The sequence below is a fragment of the Toxotes jaculatrix genome, chromosome 23, assembly GCF_017976425.1.
Source record: "Toxotes jaculatrix isolate fToxJac2 chromosome 23, fToxJac2.pri, whole genome shotgun sequence".
Classification (NCBI taxonomy): domain Eukaryota; kingdom Metazoa; phylum Chordata; class Actinopteri; family Toxotidae; genus Toxotes; species Toxotes jaculatrix.
This window is the reverse complement of record NC_054416.1, coordinates 2,212,016-2,229,996: the sequence shown is the minus strand read 5'-3', so window position 1 is coordinate 2,229,996 and position 17,981 is coordinate 2,212,016. Positions and strand designations below refer to the sequence as shown.

The window sequence follows — 17,981 nt, the reverse complement described above, 5'->3', positions numbered from 1 at the left end:
TATAGTTTCTGACTATAGAATACAGTCTGATGTAGTTTGTCTCATTTTAAGGATATATATATATATTTTTTAAATCACATGCATAGTTTTTATCTCAGGTAATTGATATTTGGCTCATATTTTGTTGTTTGGTGTTTACAATCTGTGGATTTAGAACAATGTTGTTGTTAAATTCCAAAAAGTAAAACATATATATTTTTTATATCTACCCTGCTCTACCCCACTGAGTGAGGGTATCTGGTTGTTGATTTGCTTGTTGTTGATGACCCCAGGAAACATCACATGATGATGTCTGCTAAAAGTGTGTCCTGTTGTTAATGTTGGCAACATCAGAGTCATCATCTAACTCTGTGCTGCCATCTACTGGTCAGTGGTTGTAATAACAGTCTCCCCTTTTAAATGTAATGTAGCTACACTTATTTACACTTATTTAACATGTAGAATATACTAAATTAATAATGTTAATACTTCAGGGAAGATATTTAATCTCTCGGTGTGGGACTGGAGACGTGGTTTTATTATTATTGTAGCATAAAAACAGTAGAATTAGGAGATTCTACTCTTCTGTCTTAGAGATAATCACAGTTTTTCAGGAGACAACACTTTGGACATAGTATTTATTTCAGTCTTGAAAGTTTATAACAACTTCTGGATAACATAACATGAAAACAAAACAAAAAAATATTACACATTTTTTTAATCACACCCCAGGTTGACAAAATTAGAATTCATAAAAGCAGATCTGAAAAAATACAAATAACAATAAAATCACAGGAGGATATTTCTCTCTCCCCCCAAACAGCTCTTGTGGACTTACAGTACATCAGGAGTCTGTACGCCTGATGTGAGAGAAGCGTCACATCAGGGACCGTAACACCTGATTTGAATGTTCAGACACATGTGTTTCAACTGGGGCGAGTGTGAATACGTGAACCAGTTTTAGATACAAATTCAAGCAAGCAAAGTGGATTTGAAAGTTTTGGGTGCAAATAGGTACCGCAAGAACCTCAGGCTCTCTTTTTACAGCGAAGCCCCGCACCTGGAAATGTTAAAAGACACAAAACAAATATCGTGGTTTTCTAATCAGGGAGCCAAGATTTAATTCAAATCCTTTTTTTTTTCACAAATATCAGTAACATTCCCCATTCATTTAACTACCTAACAGCAAATCCCCTTTATTTCAGTTCAACATTAATTAATTCTACAAATTGAATACAAAAGGTTTAAGCGACTGGCTTCGTTAATATCATACAAGACTGTTATGTTCTAGGGAAAATGGCTCTGTCTGTGCTCAGTAGTTAGCTTTACTTTTCGGTGAAATGCATGACCAGTTTGTGGTTGAAAACAGCGAACAATCTCCCCACAGCCAAATAAAGTTTATATACCTTTTAAACCTCTTTTTTCAAATATATATTTATTATATATAAAATACTGTTTCATTCATAAAAGCCTTACTTTGTACAATGTCTGAGTTGATGTGTGTCAGTGAGCAATGCAGTGAATGAATATGTGTGTGTTTGTGTGTGCATGCGTGAGTGTGTGAGCTAAAAAGAACCTGGAAATTGTCTCATAACAAACAGCTGGTACTGACTCAAGACCTAATACACTAAAAACAAAAGGTGTTTTACACAATATACACATTTTATTTCTTACAAAAAAAAAAAATTAAGAGAAAGAAGGTGTAGGCTGATAGTTAGCAGGCGGGCTATAGCAGGGTTAGTACCATCAAATGTAACGTAATACGACAGGAAGAGAGAGAGAAAGAGCGTGTGAATGAAGAGCTCGAAATAAAAAAAGGCAGTCAGTCTCACTAAGGAAAGCTCATCGTCAGTGCATCTCATCGTGGATGTTCCGAAGTCAAAGTGCCGATTTGGTAACCATCCAGTCCTCATCAATAAGGCCGCAAACAGAAAAAAAAAAAAGAAAAAGAAAAATTAAAAAAAAAAAAAAGAGCACTTCTGTCTAGAAATGGATGTACAGTATCACATTTTGCACCAACGTCAAAAGTGATTTTTTTTTTTAAAACAGAAAACTATGATCCTTTTGGGAAAGAAGGGAAAAGAATGAAAAATGCACTTTTGTTGTCACACATCCATCATGGCACCATTTAGTGGATATTTTTCTGCTTTCATTTTGAGGTACTTCTTAAGAAAAACAAAGACTAAATGTAAGATTTATTTACGTCAGTTTTTTCTTTTTTTTTTTTTAAGCTGTGTTGCACAGTAGCACCATTGTTTAAGTTGTAGTTTGTTTGTTTTTTTTCCGGAAGACAATGCACCATTGGAATTCCACCTCGTCCCCCTACTTGTCCCCCGTCATCCAATCATCTCTTGTCACTGATTGGGCGTCCCTGGCAACGGTGGGTTTGCTCATTGCCGTGTGCCGTTACGTCCTCTTCATGCAGACCACGCAACGGCTCACGCGTGTCCGTAGGCTACCCGCCTTGAGAGTCTCCGACTGGGGCTTCCTGTAAGGGTCAAAGGTTAAAGGTGGTTGAGATTATTGTCATTTTAAAATTAAATTATGATTCAAATGCATCATTTCATGTAAACCTTTTCTGTTTTAACGAAAATCTATTTTCTTTCTCCACATGACGAATTACACGACATCATGAGTGATCAGTTCAACTTGGCTGCAGCAGGAATCTTGTGGTTATAGCTTCACTAATCCGTACCTGAACATCTCACTGGGTTCTACAGTGGCCAGCCAGAAGCTGTAGGAGTTGCCGTAGTAGTTGCATGTCCCCCTGCCGTGGCACTCTATGAAGGGAGCGCTGCGGAACTCCTCCAGGCAGGAGCCAGGGGAGGCCAGGGCCTGACCGGAGCCCTCTGCACCCGCACTGGTGTGCTGAGGACGAAAAGGGAGGACAGGTTACGTACTGCACTGCCTAGACAAGAATACATAAACATGGTGTGTATATGTGTTATGTCCTACCATCATGAAGGAGTATCCTATCCACAGGGCTTCCCAGTTTGAAGGGCACGAAGGAATCTGGATGGTCTGACTGTGGATTGCAATCACCATGGCTGGAGCTTCACACACTGTACACCTAGACACAGAGAAAGGTAAAATTAAACACAACACATCCAACTCTGCTCCTCTCTTTCTTCACACCTCCACCTGTCCCCTACCTGCTGATGTAAGGCTTGATGTTCTCTCCAGTGATGGGGGCCATGGACATGGGCATTGGCTCGGGAGTGGACAGCCAATAGGAGTAGTCGTTGCGGGAGGCGAAGTTGCAGACGTTGTTGATGTTGCAGAACATGAAGGGCATGGTGCTGAACCTGCGCAGACAGCTGCCAGCCGTGCCTGGAAGACCCAGGAAGAAGATGGTCAACGATATGATGAAGTAAGTCTGAAACAACTACCTCTTCAGTCTAATTTGACTATTTGGTAAAATGAAAATTTAATTCCTATTTACCAAGATCCTGTCCATGCGCCCTCTCGTTGCCCTGCACATACAGCAGGGAGTATCCGTCATAGATAGCGTTGGTTCCTTCGGGACAGAAGGGCACCTCCTGAGCCTGGCTGTGTCGGGTGATGAGGAAGCCATGGGCTGCAGTGACTGAACCTGGAATACCAGGAGGACCCTGTGGACCGTCTGAACCTTGGGGACCAGGGAGGCCACGCTGACCTGAGATAAGAGGAAAGGCGTATATTTGAAATAGGAAGCCACTGGGCCACAGATGGGGCTCGAGGATCAGAGAGCTTGTTCCCATTCTGCAAAATACTGTTGAAAAACAAATACATTTAATCACTTACACACTATTAGGCCACAAATTCCAGCCTCTAGGTGGCAGCAAAGTTAGCCTTATGTCATCACTTGTCACTAAATAAAAATAATTGTTTGTGTTTATTTTTTTGTAAACCACCAGGGATGCTGGCCTGGTGCTTCCAGGTAAGTTGTGACAGTCTCAGGTTCAGGTAGAGGCTTTATGTACCAGGCTGTCCAGCGGGTCCAGGATCTCCCTTCCTCCCAGGTGTGCCGCTGAAGCCAGGAGGACCTTCCACACCAGGATCTCCAGGGTTACCAGGCTGACCTGAGAACGGAGAGAGAAGAGTTATCTTTTGTACGAAACAATGACTGAAACAGTTTATAACACATTAGAACAATTCTATTTTTTCAGCCTGAACTGAAACTCATGCAACATTCTCGTTAACATCTTCAGGTCCCATCAAAGAGTCCAGATTAACCCACCTGAGAGTCCCTCTCGTCCAGGAGAACCAGGTGGTCCCGGAGGACCACGCTGGCCTGGAGGACCAGGGGGTCCTCGCTCTCCCTTCACCACGAAAGGAGCCGGAGGTACACCAGGGTCACCAGGGGGGCCTAGAGGTCAAATGTTACAGAGGAAAATAATCAATGGTCAGTTGACTTCAAAGGCAAAGTGGTGATTACTGATGCACATCATGGTCCTCTATCTCATGATCGTATGTAGCTCACTTTTCACTGTAACTTAAAAAGCCAGTGTTCACCCACCAGTCGGTCCCATATCTCCAGGATCTCCAGGAAGACCAGAGCCACCAGGGAGTCCTGGGTCTCCCTTTGGTCCTGGCAAAAAAAAAAAAATGCAAACAAAATAAATTTCTTTGCTTTGCTTATGAAGAACACTTCAGGATGAAATACACTTTTGGATGGTAGGAAGAATGAGAAGATGCTGTTACAGTGTTGTGGACTAACCAGGGAATCCAGGAACACCGGGCAGACCGACATCTCCTTTTATACCAGGGCCACCAGGAACACCAGGGGAACCCTGGCAAGAAAGAGGTGCAGACACTTTTGAGTATCCTCAAGAAATTTAAGATGCAAATTCACTTTTCTTAGATCCTTCCAAACTAATTCAGTAAATTCAATGATATGATCTTACTGGGGATCCTGGAAGACCAGATTCTCCCTTCTGTCCAGGGAAGCCCGGCTGGCCAGGAGCACCGGGAATACCCTTCTCTCCTTTAACGCCGCCACTTCCGGGGGGTCCACGGGGACCCTCAAGGCCAGGCGGACCTTCAGATGCAGACATCAAAGATTCAAAGGTCAGGTACAGTATAATAGAGAAATAACACAATAATACTGTAAATACCAGTTTCTGCTCATTGTCTCCTAAACAGGACTGGGATCAGTGAATCTTGTTTAAGAACTGTTCAACACCCTGATTTTGCGGGAAATCCTGCTTTTGCTGCCACCAATTGTTTAATATTCTTGACTCCTCTAAAATTCTTAAAATCCCTTAAATTACATAAATATTAGCCTTTTTAATAAACTGAAAATTACAGTACAGCACATCTGCCTGTCATTTGCTGATTATATATATTTATACACTTAAAATCAAAATGAGACTCTTCATGTACAGATGATCCTGGATCATATGTGTGTGTGGACATGATTGTGTGTGTGTTTATGTGAGACGTCCAGCCTGTCCTGTGGGGTAAAGAGAGGGTAAAAACACAACTGCTAGGTTTTAACAGTCAACACAAGTCTTCCAATTTTCACTCACACTCACAACAGGATAACACAATATTAATATTAATATGTATTGGGGCTGGGGTGAGTTCACCTTCAAAGCATTAAATGGACGCCCCTGAAATTCAGTGACTCTTCTGCTTAAGCTGTAAAAGTTTTGTCCAACATGACACCAATGCCATGAAATCTGTGTAAGTTTCAGTTTTACATTCATGCTTTGAACTGAGAGCATTTGAAGTGAACTGACCCCCAACCCCACATGAGACATACATTAAAACCCGCTTCAAACATTTCCCCTTCATTTTCCCCACAGAGCCCATCGACGAGCACGTAGCACAGCTTCAACCAAAACCATCAAACCGCTGGAATCTAACCTGGGGGACCTAGGGTTTCCAGAATTCCCGGATAAAGTGGAGCCGGGTTGAAGGCGTGGGGCAAAAAAAGAACAGGAGGTTTAGAGTGAAGTAGGCATCAGGACAGAAACACAGTCAGACTAAACAATGACAGATATGTTGTCTTTAAAAAGCCTACTGAGGAAACAAGTAATTATAATGTTCTCAAAAATATTTTATACTTATGTACAAACTAAATTCCTACATTTAAATCACATCCAGCACAAATGAAATTACAGTATGTGACACACTAAAATCAGTGATTTAATCGTATTTCAATTCAAATAAGTTAGTTATAATGTGTGTTTTTGTGCACAGACTGTGTAATACCATGTGCATAACACATTCTGACTGTTAGGTTTGCATTTAACATGACCTACATGTGATTCAGGTAAACATGCCGATTGTGCCAGAAAACTACTGAGATTTAAAATCTTGGGTGGGTTATTTTCTCCATCACAGAACAGACAAATTCTTTTTAAAAGGTGCTTACTTGTTAAAGGTGCATTACACTACCATCAGTGTGCATGGAAGGTGAAAGAAGACAGTGGTTAGAAAGTTGCTGACAGACAGTTGTTGTAGAGAAATGAGACAGTACAGTGATTCCCCAGCAGTTTTCAGGTGAAATTTGTTCCCAGTAGATCAGACAGTGAGATTAGACTCAGTCAGTGTTGCTGTAAAGAACGTGCAGTACGAGTCTGGACGTCGTTGATCTGACCTGAGGGGCCTGCGACCGCCGGATGCACGTGTCATCACGCCAAGAGGCAGGGCCACACCACAGTGGGTGGGGCCAAGGCACAGGTGACAGGAGGTAAAATTTCATAGCATCAACATTTATTACCCTGACACCCAGAATAACCTGAGTGGGGTTTTTTTTCTAGCCTGACACAGTGCTGCTGTGTGGTCAGAGCTGACATTTACTTTTAACAAGGACACAGTAAGGTGAATGAGTGATTCTTATTACTCATCTGAATATCTGATTACCTAAATTCCACCAGGTGGACAGCAACACAACTTTAAATGAATGATAATGTTGCTCCGTGTAAATGAGCAACTGTTGACGTGTGCGTCAGGGCTGTCCACTCTTTCCAGCGCTGTGTTAGGCTTGTTGTCACGATTAAGTGTGTGTTTATGCCGGGACAAACAGTGCCCATGCAGACGACTGATTGGTGGAACAAAAAAAACAGCAGCAAAGCCAGACACAAACCCGCAATACTCACAACTTGACTCAAAGCTTGTCAAAGGTTTATGACTCCTGTTTGAATGATGTTTGCCCAGGTGTATTAAGAAATTATTTAGTTAAAATAATAATAATAATAATAAAACTATATATTTGTGATCCACTGTTAAAGATGTATGACTTTAGTAGATTCATTGACAATAATATAGAATAACACCAGACTTATCCTTTAACATACAGTTGAGAGTTTTTGGTGTTTGTCTCAGGTTTGGCTGTTTCACACCAACGTCTCTTTAAATCGACCTCCCATGACCACGGAAACACTGGACACACAACGGTAACAATGGCGACAGGAGACGACGAGCATACACACACACACACACATACTGTACTGCAGGGCTGTGGAGAGATGAACAGATAACAGCTTTCCCCATTATGGGATCAGGAGCAAAGGGCAAAGGGGTGAGGAGACATGAGAAAAGATGGATTGGTGGATGGAAAAAAAAAAATTGGATGGAAAAAGTCATGCTCTTTTTTTGGGGCATGATCAAACCCCCCAGTGACAAACAGTGCTTGGTGTGTGAGGAGCACCCCGACATTTCCTGGTGAGAAGGGGTGAAGGGGTGAGGAGGAGTGGCAGAAACTTTTATCATCAGTGCTCAGTGTTCTGGACAGTGACTGGTGACAGGTGTGTCAGTGCTCAGACAGTGACATAGCTCTGACACCGGTGGCAGCGATTGGTGCTTCGACGTCCCATGCAAATCAAATTGACATGGAGATGAAAGCGTTCACATTTAAAAGTGCAGCTTCTGCCGTTTGCTGTCTGGTTTTCATTGGTTAGAAGAGGAAGGACTCGCTGCACAGGTCAGTCGTCAGAGACATCTGTCTCATCTTTAGTTTGTGTCTATACTGTTTGAACTGTAAATTCAGAACTTTACTTAGTCAAGTTTAGACCAGGAATATTGTTTATTTTTTTTAGATTTCATAGCCTTCAAGCTAATCCAAAAATTTTGTATTAAACTCCAGTGACAGACAGGACAGCAGATCAGAAAACCAGACAGCAATTTCTAGCAGTGCAGATGGTGACAATTATAATAACCAAGTACTTTACCTGCTCGTCCAGGTGGTCCAGGGGGACCTTGCAGTCCTTTAGGGCCCTGTAAAGGCAGTCCTGGAGGCCCAGGAAGGCCATTGCTCCCTGGAGGACCAGGGTTACCAGGGAAGCCAGCTTCTCCTTTAGTGCCAGGGAAACCAGGATTGCCAGGAGGACCGGGAAGACCTGGGTCGCCCTTAGCACCTGAACAGATAGTGATGGACAAAGTAGAGATTATTATATCAGTGTAAATACTGCACTATTGTTATTTGTTGTTCTTCTGTTGTTTGTTTCTGAACCGCCTGAGAGTTTGTTTGTGTGCACAAAAACAAAATGTTGTGTACATACACAGTGAGTGGTAACTCACCTGCCAACCCTGGAAGACCACTAGGACCCGGGACACCGAAACCTGGAAGCCCTGCAGAAGAAATAAATCAGAAGTGAAATAAATAAAAAATATACAGCATAATTATTTCTTCTGAGCAAGATGGCACGTGACTTGCCTGGCTCTCCTTTGACTCCAGCCGGCCCCGGGATCCCATCCCGACCTGCCTGACCCTTCTCTCCCGGCAACCCTGGTGATCCTGGTCGACCCGGCTCTCCCGGTCTGCCGGAAGCTCCAGTGAGACCTGGGGCACCCGGCCCACCATCGAGACCCTTAGGACCTGGGATGCCAGGAGGACCTGACAGAAGAGCGCACGAAGAGGACAATGAATCAGTCAGGTTTGCTTTTTTTTTAAGTAGCAGAGCTTGATCAAAATAACTATAAGTTTAGTCGCTGCCATTTATAACTTCTGAGAGTCTTTCTTAAACCTACCTTGGAATCCTGGGAGGCCGGGATCGCCTTTGACACCTGGTGCTCCAGGTAAACCTGGGAGACCAGGTGATCCTGGAGTTCCTTTGAGTCCTGGACTTCCTGGGAACCCTGGTTGGCCTGGGTCACCCTACAAGAAACATAAAGAAATGTGTGAACCCACACCTGCACTTCAAACTTTTTCTCAGCTACAAAATTTCAGTGGTTGAGCTCCCTACCTTGAGTCCAGGTAGTCCAGGTGGTCCAACCCCAGCAGAACCTGGTTCACCTTTAGATCCAGGGAAACCAGGTGCCCCTGGCTGTCCCGGGGATCCTGGCCGTCCTGGCTGACCTGGTAGCCCCTTCTGCCCTGAAGGTCCTGTGACATGATCACAGTGCAACAGCATTTATGAAACAGAAATCACGTGTTGTTTAAGTCAGTTAATTTGACTAAAAGGCAAATTAAATAACTAATAACAAAACCTTGTTATAATGTTTGGTCCATTGTTCAGTTCTGTATAAAATTATCAAAATTATCAAAAAATGTGAATCACATATTAGCATTTAAGTGTTTAAAACTGATTTTGGAAGAAATTTAGCAACAGCATTTAGTAAATCACTAATGACTAATTGGAAAACAAAGACTTGAAGAGATTTAAGACATTCAGACACACCTGGAAATCCCATTTCTCCCATGCTTCCTTTTGCTCCTGGACCTCCAGGACCACCTGGGCTTCCTGGGATGCCAGGATCTCCCTTAGGACCTGCATACAATGGAAGCAGCACATGAGGGATCTATTTTCAGGAGAACATGTGTATTTATGCATGCATTGTGTATGTGTATGAGTTGGAAGGTAGACTTATACCTGGTGGCCCAGGGAGTCCAGGGCGGCCATCTGATCCTGGCAGTCCAGGGCTCCCAATGACACCGTCGATGCCTTTCTGTCCTGGAAAACCTGGTGCACCTGTAGAGCACACACGAAAGAGTGTATAAGAATACAGTGACTAGTCGTTGAAAAGATTTTGTGGCTAACGACAGTTTTAAAACTTCCTGAGGGGCAGTGAAGATGTTTTCAGCTGTACCTGCTAGTCCTTTTTCTCCTTTGACTCCCTTTAGAAGCTGTGGCGGCTGGCTGGTTCCTGGGGGTCCCTGGACACCGGGGTCACCCCTCTCTCCTTTAATGCCAGGAACACCAGGTGCACCGTCTCTACCTGGGAATCCGGATTCACCTGGAGAGGAGAGAATGGTAATCAGAGAAACGATACTGACATATCTGCAGAGAGCTAATACTGGCCAGACCAGTTTATCAGTCAGACTCTTCATGCTTTTTAGGGCAAGAGTTATGAGCAAGGTATTGAGCGTGTGCGTTTATGTGAATACCTTTAAGTCCAGGAGCTCCAGGTCCCCCTGGACCTCCTGGTCCTCCAGAAGGCCCTGGAGGTCCCATGGCACCCATGTCTCCTTTCTGACCTGCATTCAGTCAGACATGAGAGAGGAGTAGTGTTAAAAACAAAGAATGGAAAGTTGATTCTCAATAAACCAACAGATTTCTACATATAATTAATCACTTATTCGTATAAATAGTTTATATCAGATCACGTACCTAACAAGTTAGATGTTAAGTCATAACTGTAGTTTAATGATGTTAGAGATAAATTTTACCTGGCAGTCCAGGCAGGCCATTCTGCCCAGCTCCTCCAGGAGGTCCTGGGGGTCCGACTGGTCCTGGGGAACCTGGGAACCCGGGAGCTCCTCTGTCTCCTGGCAGACCTGGGATGTCTAGACCTGGAGGTCCTGGGTCTCCCTTCTCTCCGTTTGATCCAGGGAATCCTGTATTGACGATAGAAAGATTTCAGTGTCTGGATATGGGAAAATGTTCAAACTCCGGCTTTCCAGCTTACGAATGATCTGGAAGTGATTCAGTTTTTATTTAAAGTTGTCTTGGGTTTTATTCCCCAAGAGATGAGTCCCACAACCAAATTAGATGTAAAATCTGAATATTCTGAAGACACATGCCCAACGCAGTCAAGATGCAGGATATTTTGTGTTTGAAATAGACAAAGCAAAACGAAATACACACGCATACCAAATGGAGTCTTTATCTCTAGTGTAATCATTGTTATGGGCATCAACCAGCACCAGCACTGGGTTACAATACCTTTCTCGCCTTGGCATCAGAGCGTCACAGTAAGCGAGGGGCATGTTTCAAAGCGCAGATGGAGGAGGGTTGGATTAAGCCGAAGATGAGATGAAGAGAACAAAGTATAATGCATTAAATGCATTAAAACGTTCTATGTGAAACCACTTTTTGAACACTCTGAATATGCACTGAAGCTCTTTAAGAAAAACTTGTGTCCAGGAGCAACTAGTGTAGATTCAGAGTGTTCGAAACACTTCATTGGATGGGTTAGTTTGCGCTTTTTGTGTAAATTCAAAGGGTAAAGCAGTGGGAGGTTAAAGTGGTGAAGTGCCACAGCGAGAGAACAGGGTGACACAAACCCCGGTGAGCCGAAACTCTGTGACGTTAGTTTTCAATTGGTGCACTCGCGAAGAAAGTGCCTGGAGTGATGTTAAAATGGTGAGGTCTGATGTGCCCTACTCAGTGATACAGATGCTGTGCAATCAGTCCAACAACAAGTGTGCAGCCGATAAAGAGTGTGAGGGCAGATCTCACAAACAACGGTGAAAGAAGTGACACTAAGGAGAAAATTCCCCAGATCAAAGTACGGGTGCCATCCAGTAGTGTGGTAACCACTGATATACAGATATCCAAGCACACCAACACACCCAGAACAATCACTATGCTGGTAAATCAACCAAACAAACCCCTCAGTTACAAAACAAAACCCTCTGGTGCTCAGGTGCTTTGGAGTGCTCACGTGGAAAGTGTGCAATACATAGTTTGAACCCCTATACCAAAATGACAACCAGACACCTTTACAAGCTCAAAATGTTCACAAGTCAGGGTCATGCACAATTCTGGGCAACTTTGCGAAGCCAAACAAACATATTTCAAAACTGTAACGATATAAAAACATGTATAAATACAGTGCAAAATCAAAAACAGTGTCACAGAGAAATATCACAGTTCTTTTCTAAACTAAACTAAACTTTTGTATACTATATATTTTATATATTTTTATATATACTATATATTGTATATAGTATATATACAATATATAGTATATATAAAAATATATATACTATATATTGTAACTAGAACTTAAAGTAGCCCTGTTTTTGAGAAAGCATATACAGGAAAATGAAACCAATCCAACCTTATGCATCTTACCTGGTGGTCCCATTGAGCCTGGAGAACCAGGGGGGCCTGGGGGCCCCACTGAGCCAACGGAGGGGGATCCAGGAGGGCCACGAGCTCCAGGGATACCAGGTGTACCGGGCTCACCTGGACAGAGAGAAGAGGATGTGACTGTCAGGTGGCAGTACACACACACACGTGTTGTGATACACATGACATTAGTGAAAGAACTAAAGAATACCTTTGGGTCCTGGGCTGCCATCCAATCCAGATCGTCCTGGTGAACCGGGGCTGCCAGGGAATCCAGGATCTCCCTTTGGTCCAGGGAAGCCTTTACCTCCAGGTACTCCAGGTAAACCAGGTGGGCCAGGAAGTCCAAAGCCAGGCTCACCCTGTCACACACACAAACACACACACACACACACACACACACACACAGCAAGCCACATGGTTTATTCAGGTCAGTCAAGCAAGCAGCCAAGCTGAGTGTACAGCTGAGTGTATGTGGTGTATGAGGCTGATCACTATCTTCTGGCATTAATCTAATACTTTATCTGTCTGTCCATCTCTTTTATCTACCTTAGGTCCAGGAATTCCAGGCTGGCCAGGCAGTCCATCCACTCCTGGTCTGCCCGGTCCTCCAGGAGCTCCTGGTTGGCCGGGGATACCTGGGAATCCTGGAGGAGAAAATAAGAGAGGGTGGAATCAAAGGTAATAATGATGCAAAAGGAGAAGGAAGAAAAGGGGGTCCAAGGTAGGAAAGACAATTTATGCAGAAAAAAACAAACATGAGGAGGAGTGGAGAGAAAGAGGGAAAGAGCTAAAGTATGGGTGGAGTGTTTATTGGTGTCTTTACCTTTTGCTCCTGGGGGTCCAGGAAGTCCAATGCCTGGGAGTCCAGGTTCACCCTTTGCTCCTGGCAAACCAGGGAAACCAGGCTGTCCGGGCTGGCCGGAGTTGCCTGACAACAGAAAAATTTAAAAAAAAAAAAGTCAGTCAGGTAATGGATACACAAGCACTGTATGTAAAAATGCACTATAAATCATGATTGTATACCTGGTGCACCAGACAGTCCAGGCTCGCCATCCAGTCCTCTGGGCCCTGGTAAGCCTTTCTCTGCCACCGATATGCCTGGCTCCCCTTTGGGACCTGAATGGTGAGAGAAAGCACAAATGAAAGGTCAGAGTTTGGAATTGAGTTAATTCCCAGTTTCTTATTTGGATCATCAATCAATAAAACTAAAACAATCCTCTTACCAGGTGCTCCAGGAGCTCCGGGTCTTCCTGAAACGCCCTGGATACCCTTCTCTCCTGGAGGCCCTTGAGGTCCAAACCCAGGGGAACCTGGGGGGCCCCTGTCCCCTGGAATACCAGGGGCACCTGAATCACCAGGGAGTCCTCGCTCTCCTTTCACCAGCAGAGATCCCTGTCAAACAGTCACAAATACACATTAGTTATGACGTGAGCCACGGATGATTCAACAGATCTAAATGCTGGAGTGAGTAAAGGCCACCTACAGGAGCTCCTTTGGGCCCAGGAGTTCCAGGCACTCCATCACGACCGGGTCGACCATCCAGACCAGGCAGACCAGGAGGTCCGGGGAAGCCGGTGTCACCCTTCTCTCCCCTTAGACCATTGACTTCAATGGGGTCACCTGGGTCACCCTTCTCTCCAGGGAATCCTGGAGCACCTTGAGGGCCGGGGGTACCCTGGAAACAAAAGGATAAAAAATAATTTAGTAGGTTACTAGTGCTTTACAGTTTACATTTTGATTTTAGGCTGGGCCATAAGAATTAAACTCTGAGTTAGGGATCAAAGATAATACTAGATAATTATCTGGTCGATACTATATTTTTGAGGCAAATCCCACTATCAATATTTGAGATTTTAAGAATTCTGATAATACTATAAATACAAATGCAAAGAAATTCAAATTTAGATACAAAACAGAGAGCACCAAAATGCCAGTTAAAAATCTGGAACTGATTTTCCAGGATAGTATGAGCTCTTTAAGGAAGTAAAACAAAAAAACTACTCACAGGGGGGCCCACAGCACCAGGTGTTCCTGAGAATCCTCTGTCTCCTTTGATACCTGGGCCGCCAGGAGATCCTGATGAAGGAAAGGAAAGGAATTATATAATAATATGGTCACGCTTAGTTTTTTTTTAATGCTGTTATCTCGAGATCGAAACTTAATTATTTTGTTATCTCGAGACAAACAGAAGGCAGATTTATTGCAATAACAAGATCATTTATCACATTATTTTGAGATTGCGGGATAATTAAATAATTAAAACTGAAACTGCAAACTGAAAATGAGTGTCTGGGAATAAAGTTTAAGGATATTACCAGGGAATCCGGGTGCTCCAGGTGGTCCTGGGGGTCCTGGGATGGGACTGGTGCCAGTAAAGCAGTTCACACAGGTGTCGCCCTTCTCACCTAAAACAGCGTCAGATCATTAGCATCAGTGTTTGTTGTGTAGCGGTGCACATACAGGGTGGACCACCTTGTAATTACAATCCACTTGTTTTTTGTTATTTAATATTTTAGCTATAAGATCTGACATTAATCTTCCACAATATGTATTTGTGATTTTTTTCAGGTTTTCTTCTGAGCTCAGAGATCTGTGAATGAACAGCAGCTCTATATTCTCTCACCTTTCTGGCCACTTTCTCCAGGGTAGCCTCTCTCTCCCTGCACACCAGGACGCCCAGGCTCTCCAGGGATGCAGTTTTGTCCTCCACTGGAATAGCCTGGAGGTCCAGGGGGCCCTTGTGCACCCTGGGCACCAGGAGTTCCTGGAACACCAGGGGGACCTGGCAAGGAGAGCCCTGGAGGACCAAGGTCTCCCTTCTGACCTCTCTCTCCAGGGAAACCTGGAGGTCCAGGCAGACCAGCACCACCGATGGCTGGAAGTCCTGGTGTTCCAGGAGGTCCTGTTGAGCCTGAAGAAGACAGGAGGACAAAGTTTAAATGAAAAAAAAAAAGTTTCTCCACTATGATTTTCTTTTGTGATTCTTTTTTGCAAAAAAAACATATTTGAATGTTTTGTGTCTGTTGCTGCATGGTTTGTGTTTACCTTGTGGTCCTCTCTCTCCTTTGGTCCCAGGTACTCCAGGGTACCCAGGCTCACCCTTAGGACCAACCCGACCCCCTGTTTGTGACCCGATCACCTAAGTAACAAAATAAATAAAAAAATAAAAAAATAAAATAAATTCAGAGGAAAAGGATCACACTCAGTAATCACAGATCCAAGGCATCCAAAGAGAGAAATGTCACTGCCCAGTGGTCAGAAGAATGTAGTGCACTGGGATCTTTTTCGTTTGGTGATAGTTGGGGATGGAGAGCATTTTCTCTAGAGTTCATCAATTTCTTCCATCTTTTTAACTATTTTTTTTTTATTTCAAGACTGTTTGTTTATGGCTACACATATTCACATATGAGGAGCTGTCTGTACAGTCAAGGTCTTGCAGTGAAACTGCCTTGCTTAAGAGCACTTGGACAGCGTTCTTCACATGTTTTCACTCGGGTGATTATAGATTTGCAAAATACACACCACTCCCGGTGGGCCTGGGAATCCACGCTCTCCTTTTAGACCCTGAAAAGAAAGAGACAGGTGGAGTGTTACTAAAACAATAATGATATTACCGTATGACTTGCTGAACAGAATTTTAAATTTTCTAAAAATGTGGAGAAAACCTACTCTCTCTCCATCCCTGCCCGGTGGACCTGGCAAGCCTGGCTCTCCTTTGACTCCCTGATAGTGAAAAGTGAAAAAAACAAAGAAAAGAAAGACAAGTGAATAAAACATTTAAAAATAAAATAATTGACATGATTTCCCCAACATCAAGTGTTGAATGTTGATGAATTGTGTTATATGTTGGCAGAACTCACAGGGAAGCCTGGAGGACCAGGGTCGCCGTCTTTGCCTGGTTTGCCCTGTAAAGAGGAGAAAATAGTGATCATGGTTTGTGTTTAGGTTGAAATGACACAAAAGGGGCCCAGACAGAAATTTTAAAATGTATTTGTGTTCTTGTACTTTCATCTTTGTAAGAAACAGTTTGACTTAAGGCCTTACAAGTGAGAATGCATTCGGCTAAAGAAACAAAAACTGACAGAAGTAGTAGCAGAGGAATCTGTGTCTATCTGTGAACAATACTTACTCGTTTGCCTGATTCTCCTGGTTCACCCTTCTCTCCTTTCTGGCCACCTGAGGGACCCTACAATGTAAACGATACAAAACACATGTAAACAATATGGCTGTGAAAGATCCTTCTGTAGCTCACCAAAGAACTTTCAATGTTCTCTGATGTAGAGCGTGCTTACATGGATCACTAAACTGTTTTTATTGTATTTTTTTTTCCTGATGTTTGCATATGGTAACAGATACTCACAGGAATTCCTGGATAGCCTGGGTCGCCTCGGGGGCCAGGAGGTCCCGGGTCACCCTGGAGATAAAACACACAAAACAGTAAATTCAGAGTTCAAAGATTTATCTAAACAATTTCACAGTTCACAAATTTCCAGTGATGTCTACCTCATTTTTACAGGATGTGAATGGATGTTCTTTATGAGTTTGATTAGGATTATTGTGCCGGTCCTTTCCATCGCGTCTATCGTACTATAGTTCCTTCAAAATGTTTAATACCACAGCCGGAAAAATATATAAATACAGGATGCACAAGAGCTTTAAGATGACCAAGAAGAATAAACAAGAACACTTCTAAAAGATTTTAATTAAATACAGTAATTAGTAACATATTGTAGACAGTGAGGTGAAAATGTGGGCAAAGTAAAGACAAAACAATTTTAAAAAGGACTTGTTAAGGGTTTGAACATTATGTGAATATGCTGAGTTGGGAAACAGATGGCAAACTGTTGCAGCTTTGATCTGCTGACATCAAGTGTCTGATGTGAACGTTGCAGCCTCAGCTGCTTTAAACAGCTTAATGCTGCACTCCAGTGGTGAGACTTCTGCATCTGCAACTTTTTTCTCCAAAGATGTTCTTGTAGAATTAACATGTAATTTTGGAGAAATGTAAGGTTAAAAAAACAACAAAAACAAAACAAAAACATTTTGGTAATATTTTGTTTGTTTGTTTCACTTTACATTTTTCTTACATTTATTAGGTTAGTTTTGGTTGTGGTTAGTCTGTTTGATGTTAATTTAATACCCTTATAACTATCTTACTGTCAGATTAGATCCTAGAAAGCAATGTTACAGTTTAACTGGAAAAGTCTTGACCTTTTTTTTTTTAAAAACAACTGAACTAAACCTAAAAAAACCTCCCTTGTTCAAGCGTGTAACTCCAGTAATGCTTGGTGTGATTACCAAAGGACTGGCCACAAGAGTTATTCTCAGGTTGGTTGTATTACCTTGTCTCCTCTCTGAATCTCAGTCTCAGACGATCTCTTCTGTTCTCCCACCTGTCCTGGGGGACCGGGAGGTCCTGGCAAACCTGGTTCACCCTGCGTTCACAGCAAGAAACGCACAAAATGAGATCAAGGAGCACAAAAAAGAACTGAAAAGACAGAGCGCTTGACAGAGAGACTGTTAGTCAGTGGTTTTTCTCACAGTCAGACTTTTTTACAGTACCTTCTCTCCTTTAGGTCCTTGAAAGTTCAAACCCATGTTTCCCTGCAAAGAAACGGGATAAGAAAATGATGAAGAGGAGAAATGTAGAGCAAAGACACGATCATCTGGTCTTTGTTTTCTTGTTTTTATGAAATGGCAACAAAATCAGATCAATTAAAAAACTCACCTTAGGTCCAGGAGGACCTGGAGGACCTGGACGACCCTGGAAAAAAA

At 43.0% G+C, this 17,981-nt stretch overlaps 1 protein-coding gene across 1 annotated transcript in view; it reads right to left on the bottom strand.

The window, feature by feature from the left end:
* Nucleotides 1–602: 602 nt before the first annotated feature.
* col4a5 (collagen, type IV, alpha 5 (Alport syndrome)) overlaps nt 603–17,981 on the bottom strand; it is a 34,854-nt gene continuing 17,475 nt past the window's right edge. Inside the window, exons 11-49 of the mRNA XM_041031028.1 lie at nt 17,935–17,970; nt 17,769–17,810; nt 17,549–17,641; nt 16,567–16,620; nt 16,336–16,392; nt 16,067–16,111; nt 15,876–15,929; nt 15,729–15,770; nt 15,252–15,345; nt 14,830–15,117; nt 14,522–14,611; nt 14,212–14,282; nt 13,690–13,881; nt 13,430–13,598; nt 13,230–13,322; nt 13,030–13,134; nt 12,753–12,850; nt 12,415–12,565; nt 12,207–12,320; nt 10,577–10,744; nt 10,295–10,384; nt 9,997–10,143; nt 9,780–9,878; nt 9,588–9,677; nt 9,153–9,292; nt 8,938–9,064; nt 8,624–8,803; nt 8,488–8,538; nt 8,139–8,324; nt 4,866–4,999; nt 4,679–4,751; nt 4,478–4,549; nt 4,199–4,327; nt 3,942–4,040; nt 3,422–3,634; nt 3,132–3,309; nt 2,935–3,049; nt 2,675–2,847; nt 603–2,467 (exon numbers count right to left, since the gene is read on the bottom strand). Of these exons, the coding sequence (XP_040886962.1) occupies nt 2,386–2,467; nt 2,675–2,847; nt 2,935–3,049; nt 3,132–3,309; nt 3,422–3,634; nt 3,942–4,040; nt 4,199–4,327; nt 4,478–4,549; nt 4,679–4,751; nt 4,866–4,999; nt 8,139–8,324; nt 8,488–8,538; nt 8,624–8,803; nt 8,938–9,064; nt 9,153–9,292; nt 9,588–9,677; nt 9,780–9,878; nt 9,997–10,143; nt 10,295–10,384; nt 10,577–10,744; nt 12,207–12,320; nt 12,415–12,565; nt 12,753–12,850; nt 13,030–13,134; nt 13,230–13,322; nt 13,430–13,598; nt 13,690–13,881; nt 14,212–14,282; nt 14,522–14,611; nt 14,830–15,117; nt 15,252–15,345; nt 15,729–15,770; nt 15,876–15,929; nt 16,067–16,111; nt 16,336–16,392; nt 16,567–16,620; nt 17,549–17,641; nt 17,769–17,810; nt 17,935–17,970 (4,434 nt within the window). The 3' untranslated portion in view covers nt 603–2,385. The remainder of the gene's footprint in view (nt 2,468–2,674; nt 2,848–2,934; nt 3,050–3,131; nt 3,310–3,421; nt 3,635–3,941; nt 4,041–4,198; nt 4,328–4,477; nt 4,550–4,678; nt 4,752–4,865; nt 5,000–8,138; nt 8,325–8,487; nt 8,539–8,623; nt 8,804–8,937; nt 9,065–9,152; nt 9,293–9,587; nt 9,678–9,779; nt 9,879–9,996; nt 10,144–10,294; nt 10,385–10,576; nt 10,745–12,206; nt 12,321–12,414; nt 12,566–12,752; nt 12,851–13,029; nt 13,135–13,229; nt 13,323–13,429; nt 13,599–13,689; nt 13,882–14,211; nt 14,283–14,521; nt 14,612–14,829; nt 15,118–15,251; nt 15,346–15,728; nt 15,771–15,875; nt 15,930–16,066; nt 16,112–16,335; nt 16,393–16,566; nt 16,621–17,548; nt 17,642–17,768; nt 17,811–17,934; nt 17,971–17,981) is intronic.